The sequence below is a fragment of the Salminus brasiliensis genome, chromosome 4 (genome assembly GCF_030463535.1).
Source record: "Salminus brasiliensis chromosome 4, fSalBra1.hap2, whole genome shotgun sequence".
NCBI lineage: Eukaryota > Metazoa > Chordata > Actinopteri > Characiformes > Bryconidae > Salminus > Salminus brasiliensis.
Window position 1 is genome coordinate 24,405,982 of NC_132881.1, and position 12,088 is coordinate 24,418,069.

The 12,088-nt window shown below is 38.9% G+C and overlaps 1 protein-coding gene across 1 annotated transcript; it reads right to left on the minus strand.

The window, feature by feature from the left end:
- Positions 1-4,079: 4,079 nt before the first annotated feature.
- Positions 4,080-9,493, minus strand: LOC140554043 (uncharacterized). The gene is made up of 4 exons (XM_072676854.1): positions 9,449-9,493; positions 5,559-5,648; positions 4,368-4,466; positions 4,080-4,165 (listed from the first exon to the last, which is right to left on the minus strand). Exons 2-4 carry the CDS (start codon positions 5,602-5,604, stop codon positions 4,080-4,082), a joined length of 231 nt encoding a protein of 76 aa, XP_072532955.1. The 5' UTR covers positions 5,605-5,648; positions 9,449-9,493.
- Between the last annotated feature and the right edge of the window lie 2,595 nt (positions 9,494-12,088).

Genomic DNA, 12,088 nt, shown 5'->3' on the forward strand with positions numbered 1-12,088 from the left:
GGAGCTGTGTTTCATTTACTGGTGGAAATGTGGCGCAGATGAGCGGGCATGTTGCCCGTGCGGCTGAGCCGGCTACTAACCATGTAAAATTCAAACCTAAAAGCGAATCGTGCCTTATGTTGATCTTACTGGCTCTATAATTAGATCATTACAACGTTCAACATCAGAAACGTGCAGATGGAAATGCGTGTAGTGTTCTCTGGCAAAAAGCTAATGTATTAACAAGGGCACATAATGTAACAAGCTAACATAGTAATACAACGATACAATGTGGTGCACTGGTACAGTTTAATACAGTGCGTTGGATTGCTACAGCCCTGGTAGTTACAGCTGTACGCAAAAGTTTGAGCACTCCTGGTCAAGTACTAATTCTAAAGAGAGGATATTCAACTGTTGCTTAATTTAACAAATAGTTTAAGAAAATGTTAAAAAGGTGTGATGTTCAGAGATTATGCCACACTTCATTTTTAAATGTAGCGAATAAACAGAAATTGCTGTATTTTTTTTGTTTTGTTTTGTTTTTTGTAGGAAATATTTTTACTTATTTTTTACCCCAACCCATACATATTCTCCCCTTATCACTTGCAATGGTCCCGACACTGGGAGGGTTAGGGCCGCCACGGTTTCTCCAACATGTGTGCAGCCAGCCAGCTCTGTTTTTTTTTACTGAACTGCAGCAGATGCAACGTCACCAGGCAAACCAATGCATTCAGAGGAAAGCACTGTCTACCCGGCTATGATTCATCTGCTAGCAGACGCCATGTGGAGTGATATGGAGATTTACCCACCCTGGAGATCCTGCTGGACTACTCAAGGCACCTGAAATTACAACACTTTAGAGCATTTTAGAGCACATCATATTGTTTGGCTTCATGGGTGTGTTCGCTTCATTAGTGCAGGCATTAGAACCCTAGGCTTGCCTCTCAGCTTTTCAACGCCTTTGGGGTCTGTAGTTGCTATTGTTCCAACATGAGGACAAGAGCTGTGTCAATGAAAGTGAAATAAGCTGTTAAGCTGAAGAGCAAGAATAAAACCATTAGAGACATTGGTGTTGTTAGGCATTTTAATTTCTCCTATTTGGGATTAGTAGGACCTGACAAGTATAAAAAAACTTACCTTGTGAGCTCATTCATCGCAAATGGATTGGTATAGCAAGGAAGACCTCCACTGCTGATAGAACAATCCTCACTTTTCTTTAGAAAACCCCCCGAAATTGTCTGTTTAACAGCCTGCTGCAGAAGACTTCATGAACAGAAATACAGAGGCAACAATACAAGATAAAACCACTGAACAGAGACCAGGATTAACCTGAATCACTCTGATGTCATCGTGTAGACTTGCCACAATCCAAAGCATTGTATCTGTGAAACATGGTGGTCTTGGGCATCATGTATGGCTGACACAGGTACTAGTGCACTTTTCTTCATAGATGATGTAACTGGTGAAGACAGTGTCTATGAGTCAGTATCTACTATCTATGAGACTGTAATGGCTGCTTTATCATTGCTTTGCCCCAAACATTATGATGCTCTGGAATGAGGGGGACTGTGTAAAAAAAAAAAATAAAAAATTGTGCACGTCTTTCATCACGTCTGATTGGTTTGATTTGAAGTGTTAAACTGTGGAGCAGAGTGGCATAGCAAGGTAAAATGTCTTTGTCCCAAACTGTATGGAGTGCACTGTATATCTGTGCTGATCAGCAGAACTTTCCTGACTGTAGTGATTAGTGTTACTGTTGCATGTACTGAAGTCAAAGCTATGTGGACAGATGTTAAAAGTAGAAGATCCCTGAGGAACATTTGAAGGTTCTGCAGTTTGAAACTGGAGGAACCTTCCAGAAAGGGCTTTTAAGAGAAAAACGTTCCTTGAAAGTTCCTCCACAGTGTAGAGATTTTTTGGTGCTGTAAAGGTGTTTGATATTAAGGGCCCTATTTTAGTGATGTTCAACAGAATGAAGATGAAGAAAAGGCATGTTCTAAGTCTCTTATTTACTCATGAGTGTGTTTATGTGCAATATGTGCAATCCGTGTGTCACTTGCTATTCCCTTTAAGAGCCAGGTGACTTTGCTATTGCTATTTCAATGGTGCACAGCGGGGATGTACTCCATTGGGCACGCACCTGTGTTGACGTTTTACTGCCAAGATAGCAATGAACGTCTGACGGCTGACGTCTGGCGGCTGACGTCTACCTAGGTTGTATACGCCAGAAATTGACCTGAACACACCTCATTTCGAGACCACCACGTCCGTCAGCGTAGATATATTCATAAGCACCGTTGCTATTTAAATCACGCAGGCGGAAGGCATGAGAATAGACTGTGGGTGGGTGTAAGATAGCAATGAGCCTTGCACAGAGTGTAAGATAGGGCCTTAAAACTTTAAACAGAGTGCTTGTCAGAGCAGCTTGTCAAATTGCTGTAGTGTTACTGTCAAGGTTTGCCAAATCCTACACCCATCCCACCATAACATTAAAAACCGACAGATCGGAATCGGCAGTTATAAGCATGGGATAATTTTTATTGTGCGGGTTCACATAGAAGCCTCATCCTCAGCCTTTATTTCCTTTATCTCTCCTTTAAAACTGACTTATGTTGCACCATGTAGTGAGTATAGTCATTTGGGCCTCTGAAATTGTGTAAAAAGGGCTTTTAATACTTTAGTTTAATATTTGCTTAGAATATTAGCTTTGCAGTGTTAAGATGTGTAAATATTATCTTTTTTAAAAAAATAGCTATGTCCCAATTGTGCACTACACACTAATACCACAAGGTATAGTATACTATATAGTAACCATGGTAGTGCCGGTTTGGCCGGATAGTTCACAAAATATTAACATACTAATCTTGTTTTACTAAAAGGAAGCAAAGAAGTGTTGCTATGCCAACGTACATCCCTACAAGTTCTCCAGCCACAACTCAACTTTGACACTAATCTGTATTAAATACTGCAAACTCAAACTAGCCAGTATTAGGATGTAATGCGTAATTGGGACCCAATGATTGGAATCTTTTGTGTAGTGCTTTGATTTTTTAGAAATCAGGGATGGCGATCTATTCACTAATTAGACTAAAGTTGGGAGGCAGGAGAAGTGTAGCATATTTCCATCACACAGTTTGCTTTAGATGCCCATTTCCCACAATGCCTTGTTATATTGACCCATATATGATATTTTTATTGAAATTTAGATTAATTATAATTTTATATATTACAATAATATATATGTATTAAATGGCCCATGTGCAATATTTTTTATTAAAGTTTAACATATTTAAATAAAATAATAATAATATTTTTATATATTTGATATGTCTTGATTGTATTTTAATATAACATTTTAATAAATAAATAATAAATAATTAAAAAAAAATTATATATATATATATATATATATATATATATATATATATATATATATATATATATATATATACTCCTTTTCTAAGCAAAACTGGTTTCGCTCTCAGAGGTTTGCTCCTATTTTGTAGATCAATTTCACTTGTTCGGAAAGATCACAAAAACAAGTGTGTGCACGCCTTCCCATTTGCACCACGAGGATGAATCACCGCACAACTTGCTGAGGTTACGGTTCTAACAGACTGTACTGTAATGCAGGTGAAGCGGGTGAAGTGTACAGACTGAGTAATGCGCTTGTAGGAGGCCTGACTTCACTCTGGAGCCACCCTGACTCAGCAAGAAGGGCCTGATCCTGCACTGCTCAAATAAACAGGACAAAGTCTGGGTCCAGGCACGGTGAGGTCAGCCAGCATGTCCTCCTGGACATCATGATTCGGGAGACACTCGCTCACATGTCAATACACAACACACACATATTCTCTCTCGCACACACACACACTCCAGCCTGATCACATGATTTCACACTACAGTAACTCATGTTTGATGCAGCAGAGATCCAGGACTGGTGTGAGCAGATTAATGAGATGATTTATTACAGCATGTTTTTACAGTTAAACAAAAAGGAAACGGAGGAAAGTGATGAAAAGTGAAGTAAGATAAGTTGTTTTCTCCTAGAGTTTTAAATACTTGGAATTTTTAGTCTCTAGCTCTCTCTGGTGTTGAAATCAGGCGTTGCAAAGGTTCGTGTTGCAGCATTTCCATCCTGGTCTCTGGCAGAACTCCTGTCTGGCACAGCCCTTCTCTCCAGACGCTGAAAGACAGGAATATATTTGATATATATTATATATATATTATATACATATATATTTATAACATTGTCACAAAGTGGCCTCAACCTGATCTGATACTGCTGTCTCCATGCTAGACATCACTAGCTTTTGATATGCACAGTTTAATGTGGGTCACTGTGCACACTGCGAGCTTAAGCGTCAGTATGGTGAGGGGTTGCTTACCTCTGGTGTAACACGACTGAGGCACTTTGCTTGAGCATTGTAGAACCTGGTTCCTCACCATCAGGAAATCCTCCCCATAGCACTGGATTTTAAAGTCCGCTGCAAGACAAGGGTAACGAATCACACTTCAACATCCAATGAAAATCATGTGTCTCAAAAATGGTGAGTTTACAGTAGAGGGCAACAATGCTCTTAATTCCGATTCAGTAAAGTCAACACTGAATTTATTCCAGTCATTTAGAGCATTTCTATTGGTCCGTTCATCCAGATTTAATCACACAGTGTACAAAGCAGCTACAGGCCTCAAACCATGGAGAAAGCTACAAATGGACAAAAATGGACATGGTTTTCATTGGACAGCGGCGATTTATCTGTTATATTGTTAGTGTAGCCACTCTACAGCTACATTGGCATTGAGTTTAGGGATGCATCACTACAAAGTATTGGATCAAATTGTATGTGTTAGTCTGGCTAGTTTGTTAGCATGAGACTAGAGAGTTCAACTGGAACAGGCACAGATTTAATCACAACCAAACAAAAACCTTGTGGGTTGAAGAAGAAGGGGGTTGGGGGATGGGGGAGATTTGTAACTTTCAATAGAAGTCAATGTAAAAAGATTTTATTCCAAGTCATTTTGGAGCATTTCTATTGGTTCGTTCATCATGAAAGTTTGCAACAATTGCCGGATTTACGTTATGTCAAAAGTGATGATTTGTTACAAGTGTAATCATAGTTTTATCACATTAATTGCTCCAATAATCTGAAAACGGAAACACTGACTATGTAGTTTAAAGTCAATTAGTTGCTCCTTAATTTGCTTTTTCAAAAATGTTATTTAAGTTTACATTTAGTGAATTGTTTCACTCCCAATTATATAGATTTTTAAATACAAAATTGTACAAAATACAGATTTTAAACCCTTACACAGACGCTGGGCCGAAAGTGTTATTACAAACGTCCATTAATGAAAAATAACCCCACCAGTTTGTACAGAAGTCCCTGTAGTTACTGAATAACACACCTTAGTGTGTAATAAGCTTTGGAGCGTTAAGGGTTTCATATATACCATATAACCAACCTACAGTTATAACAAACACGTCATCTGAGCTGTGAACTGGTGGCTGGTTATGTTTGTAAAAATCTAATTTTATATAATAAAACAAGTTACAAGTCACTGAATGTCAGACGTACCTAAGCAGAGTGGCAGCAGCATCAACAGCAGAAACCAGGCCTTCATTGTAGTTTGATGTTTAGACTTCTTGCAGCTGGAATAACAGTTTTCTGAAATGCACAAAGAGCAGAGAGCACTGTCACTTTTATACAGTTTTGGAGGGGCTGAACGTCACGTACCCAAACACATACGCACAGTCAGTAAACAGCCTTATCTCCGAAGGCACAGTTACATAGGTCATGTTCTCAGCTGAGGAGAACGATGTTGAAAGCTGAAGACTGGAAACTGGGGTGAACCAGGGGAGTCAACTGCGGGTATGATGATGCCATGCTGCAAAAACCATCATTGTAAATAACAGGGAAAAGGTGAATCAGCACAACTGAAAATGACATACTCTCCAGGGAAGGCGTTTCACTAAATGTTGAACATAGGTGTGAAGATTTGATTGCATTCAGTCACATGACTGTTTGTAAGGTACTGTCAGGTGCTGATCAGTTCTGAAGTAGAATTGCCACTCTAACACTCTAATATCCCAACTCCACTGCTCCACAGCCCAAAGTTGGTGGGTTTTATACCCCTTTAGCCAACGCTGCCATTGGGCATAGTGACCATAGACTGCTTGTCTCATTCTGTTGGCAGTGCTTTTCTCTGAACATACAGTATGTCAGCAGTTGGGACACCTTTAATTAGCTAAATTCACAAAAGGACTTGCGGGAAGGTTTGGCTGACACAGGAGTGCTGGTGCATCGCTCTACTGTGCAGCGTTGCTCTGCGTACAAACAGCTGCATAGACTGCTAAAGTTCAAATTGACCTCTTTGGCCACAATCACCAGAGACCCCGTTTACGCCTGACCACATGTGAATAAGGCCAAGCCACGTAAAAATTCACATTTATACTCATTTATTTAAACCAGATACAAATCTGATCACTCAAACCACTTCAGACGCATAAGACGCATGTGAGCCACATGTTATAGCAGTGTAAACACATCTGTCTCTGTGACTGACCAGAGACGCATTTGACTACCTAGTGTAAATGCATGTCGCTAAAATCTGATCAGGACACAATCCAGATACCGGTCATATGAAGTGACCAGGTGTGAACAGGGTCAAAGCTTTTGGAATAGCCCTTACAGTCCCCTGACCTGAGCATCATAAAAACTGTGGGTAGCCCTAAACATGCTGAGCAGCATGACACTTTTATGAATTATTCCATATATTCTATTAATAACAGGTTTAGCCTCTAGTTCCTGTCCAATGAAAAACACGTATCTCCAAAATAGTGACTTTACAGGAACAGGAAAAAAACCTTTGTAACGGTCAATGGAAATTTCACAAAAGATTTGATTCCATGAAGTCATTTTGGAGCATTTCTATTGGCCCATTCATCCAGAATTATTCACACCGTGTACAGAGCAGCTTCAGGGTTTAAAGAATGAAGAAAACTGCAAATGGATAAAAACAGAGATACATGTTTTTCATTGGACAGCAGCGATATGTAATGTATATGTAGGGATACTAGTCTTTAGGTGCCATTCCAAGGCCTTAAAACCAAAAAATCTCTCCAGCTAATCAGTGTTAGGTAACAGGTATACAGGTATTCCCTTTCAGATTCTGGTCGTTGCTCCTTTATTTTTCGCATCCTTTGATGTAATATTTGTCAGGACAAAGGTTTAGAGTTTGAACTTTCTAACGGATTTAACAGATACTGTCTCTGATAAGCAAGCTGTGTCTGTGATGCAGGGACACTTTGGCAACTCTCTCTCTCTCTCTGGTGCTTTAGGTAGCAGCTTGCTTTTGTCAAAGTGCGTAAAATGCCTGCTCATAGTTGTGGTTTGTGACCTTGTAAGCTCTCCATGATCAAATGCAGCTGAGTATTTCCTGTCAGCTATGAGTTCTGTTTGTTTATCCTTTTTCACATGTGCTGAGTCACTGTGCTTACTGTCTTTAAAGCTAGTGAAGATGATTAAGGCAGGTGCAATTTCACATACAGTAGCACTCGAAATGATTCCACCTTCATTGCAAATTAGGTTTATTAGCTAACTAATAGGCTTATTAGTTTTGTGTAATCTATTATACAGTGTTTTATTGGACCCATTGCATGTGTTCATTTATTGAATGTCTGATTGTCTGCTGATGTTTCATGTTAAGGGTAGTGCTGTGTTGAGTTCTTTTTCATGACTCAGCACAGAAAGAGTAATAAAGCTCACGCTGAGTTCTTGTTATCATCAAATGAGTGTTCCTGTTCCTGTATAGTGGTGAGTCTAGCAGAGTAGGTCCTTCTGGAATCTCACCAGTCTCTCAGGTTACCAGTGGATGGTAGACAGCAAATCATGGATGTGGATGGTAGGTCTTAAGAACACATTGTATCTCCATAATGATGATTTTTGAATGTACATACATGTAGCAAAGGCTTTATTGCCAGACCTAGCTTTTTTCTTTCTCTATCAATCTTCACTATAGGTGCTTGATGTAACCAATGAGGAAGCACTATGCTCCATGCCATCTTCTTTTTTGAATCCTATCTAAAGTCCAGTGGTGTAAATGGTCATTCAGCTGATGAGCATCTGGACAACTTGCCCCCATAGGTATCATCTAGGTCCCTCGAAAGGTGTCTAGGGCCTTTCTTCTTACTTCTATTTGACACATCAAACAGCCCTCTATTATTAATATTATTATTAGTAGTAGTAGTAGTAGTATTAGTACTAGTATTAAGTCTTATACTCTTAGTTTGCATTCTTTAAAAAGTACTTTTTCTTTCTTAATTTGTGCAATGCGCTGTTATGTTTGGGATATAGGGACATCAGTCCACATCACTCTTTTTTACTAATCCACAAATAAATAACATTACAAAGCACTCATTTAATATCACATCAATTTTTCTTACAACAAAAGAGGCTACAGCGGGATTCAGATTACATTAATCTAAACCATTTCTGTGGGTGAACTGCAGCAGTTATGGTTGATTGAAGATTCGGGGGATATTACTTTCCCCAGTCATGACACAAAGCTGCAATCAATTCGCCCACTGTAATCCACAGCACACGAGCCTGTGGCAGAATATAGAGCAATACATTTCTCATTTACAGCTTTGCTAAATTTCCACCTTTTGAAAAGGTGCCCGAAAAGGATTTCCTTGTGAAATGCAATAGAAGCAAAGAACCATTTTTGGTTTACTAAAGAACCTTTGAACAGATGATTTTTTAAAGAACAATTGTTTTGGTGACCAAAATGTGAGTGTGAAGAACCTCCACATGATGAAAAAGCCTACTCTAACTGACGATCTTCTAACTGGATCCATCCAGGGTTGTGTGTGTGTGTATGTATATAGTCCATTGTATAATATCTTTAATATTATTTAATGTTTTATCCTGCTTGCTAAAATAATTAATTTAGACACCTTGCAGGGGGATATTGTGTATTTATATTAAGAGGGTATGTTTATATGGAAATTTGATTGAACCTGCAAAGATTTTAGATGTGATAGAAAGGACATTTATTTATTATGGTTCTAGAAAATGGACAAAGCTTCCACTGTTCTCTAGTAAAAGTTTATTTTACAACCTGTTACTAGTCAAATTAGTGAAACTAGTGAAACTAACCAGCTGAGACTGTGGAACAGTGGGCCTTTGAATGTTTTTCCCTCTCAAGATTCACAAGGTGCCTAGAGTTTAACCCCAGGGACGTCTGTACATACTGGTGGGGCTATTCTTTGGTATTAGAACTTTGTAATAATACTTTCGGCCTGTCGGCGGACCGTAGACTTTTTAAGGGGTTAAGAAAGATTCACCTACATACCAGGCAAGAACGTCTTAGGAACTTCTAAACAACGAGAGACCATTCAGTGTTTAGATTGATCAGAATCACTGAATGAGAATCTGTGGAATAAAATGAATAGAATTGTACTCACAAAGCCTAGTTGTGTGCCCTCTCTCTTACAGACCAGACGGATCTCTTAGCACCTCTGCACAAAGTGTGAGAACCCACACCTTATATATAGACTCCAGACTGCGCTTGCACAGCAGGTCGTGATGCTCAGTTCCACTTTTCCAGTTTTGACTGTTTACAGCCACCTTTTAAAGTGACTCACTGACAGTAGCTTTGTTTATGCCAACATTCGATACAAAAGGCACATGCAGAGACCGGTAATAGGGTAGAGTACGAGAAACCTCTAAGAGACCTTGACTTCTTGTTTATACTTGATACTGGAATTTGGAGTCCTTTCAAATATCTTTCAAAGATAATTAGACCAGATCTGTTTCAAATTAGAGGGCAGAAAATGTGGGCAGGGATTTGCTGACTGCACACAGTATGATACAGGTATGAATTTCCAAGAATTTTCCAAGAAGCTGTCTTAGAAGAGCCTGTATCCTTATACAAGAACATCATGTTTCATTGTATTGTATCAACATGGAACTGATGTTCTGAAACAAGGACATATTGAGCTACTGTGTGGTACCTAGTGGTATCAGCAGCACAACATGTGCTAATGGTGCTTAAAAAAGATTGTGTCTTTGTCAGTAGACATGTCTTATAGCATTCAAAAATAGTAGTAGAGTTCAGGTTTTCATTTGCACTTAGCAGACGCTCTTATCATTTTATGTGCTTCACTATTTACTCAGGAAATACTGTCAGCTAGTTTGTATCAGCTATGATCCAAAAGATACCTCTAAGCTTAGACGCTACTAAATAGTTATAGAAGTATTGAAACACTTTTCCCAAGTACTCTCGGAAAAGGTGGGTCTTCAGTCTACGTTTAAAGACAGTGAGCAAATCTGCCGTTCGGACACCCAGGTGAAATATGTTCCACCACTTCGGTGCCAGGACAGAAAAAAGCCTGGATGCTTGTCTTGCATGGATCTTAAGCAATGACGGGTGAAGCCGAGCCGTACTTGAAGCTCGAAGGGCTTTCAGTTTGGTCTTATGCTTTAAAATGATGCTTTTAAAATGAAATTTACAAACACATACACATATAGTATAGTGTATATACTTATATACTTAGTACAGTGTATATTTAGAATCACATACTATTGCTTATTCCCTCTGGGATTAATACAGTTATCTATCTATCTATCTATCTATCTATCTATATTAGCATTTATAATGTGCATCAATCTGCTCAAAATGGGTTAACATAGTGTTTAGCTAACATTAGCATTGGACTAATACATACAGTGGCTATGTAAGTAGCATTGGTTTCACAATTCCCCCCGAACAAAACAAACCAGATGATTGTTGTACCACTAAAGAAAAGATTATCTTCAGATGGAAGAGGTGAATCTCATCTTCAGCTAAAGAAATGATCACCAACACCTTTAATAGTCGCTTTACTGCTTTACTCTTCACTTACTCGTCTACTTCAATCACTTCCTGTGTGTCCTTCCTAGTCCTGCCTACTTACTGTTGTTTTCACCTGTTTGTAGTTTGTTTCTCTTCCCCTCTGTGTTTCTTATATTGTTTCCTGTATATGTAGTCTTCATGTTTAAGGGTACCTTCTCTTAACACTTCTTCTACTTTATATATTCATTCATATTTATAGTCACTGTCACGCAAATAAAAAAAAAAATCTCAACTTTACAGAAAACGAAAAAAGCCTTCTTAACTTCTTAACTTCCAATGGAAATAAATGTAAAATTGAGCATTTCTATTGGTCTATTCATTATTTAAGCTTGACACAATGAAAAGAACTGCCAGATTCCCCAGGTGTTTATGCGTTTCCTACATCAGCTGCACAAACATGAGACACCAAGCAATGCTGTAAATTCGCCTCATTGCTGCTAATATACCCACAGGGAATATACACTGGATGATGTGAAATAAGAAATATGTTGTGAGCATGTGTGGAATACAAGAAAATTAGGATTTTACAGCCATTTCTCAGTGTTCATTACTAATTAGCCTTCTGTGGCTTCTATAACCCTGAGGAAAGAAATAGGCTTTGTAAGAATTCATCATGCAGAATACAAATAACACCATCATTTATTTATTAGTTTGGGGGGAAAGAAATGAGTCTCTTTGTACAGCCCAGATGCTGATTCTCAGATTTTAGTTTTAAGACAAGAGAAAGAAGTATCAAAATCCTCTCTCACAGTTGGAGAGAAGAAAGTGAGCTTTTCAGTCAACAAATGCTCGAAGGAGTAGACCAACCATATGTACAAAAGTATCCGGACATTCCTTTTAATGTGTGAGTTTAGCTACTTAACAGTGCACCCATTACCGGCAGGCATTTCGTTAGAGTCACCATGCCAAATTCCCTCGGGTAGATGGAGGTATATAAAGCCCTGTAGCACTGGGCTGTGAAGCATTGGAACTGGCTTCTCTGGAGTACCTTTTGGCTAAGTTTGAGTGCCATTTTTGATCTACAACTAATCATTCTTTATCGGTACCTGACCTCACAAAGGGTCTCAAAGGGACCCTCACAGAAATGTTCCAAAATCTAGTGTAAGGTCCTTGCAGAGGCGTAGAGGCTGTTACTGCAGCAAAGGGCAAACAAACTCCCTATTATCACCTTTGTAAGTGTCATGTCCACTGGGTTATAAAAGGACATCTC

Bases quoted from the DNA above. Each gene is read 5' to 3' on its own strand.
- LOC140554043 (XM_072676854.1), bottom strand. From the start codon at position 5,604: ATGAAGGCCTGGTTTCTGCTGTTGATGCTGCTGCCACTCTGCTTAG. The intron at 4,467-5,558 runs GTACGTCTGACA...CTTGTCTTGCAG, and splicing joins GCTGCTGCCACTCTGCTTAG to CGGACTTTAAAATCCAGTGC. The intron at 4,166-4,367 runs GTAAGCAACCCC...CCTGTCTTTCAG, and splicing joins TCAGTCGTGTTACACCAGAG to CGTCTGGAGAGAAGGGCTGT.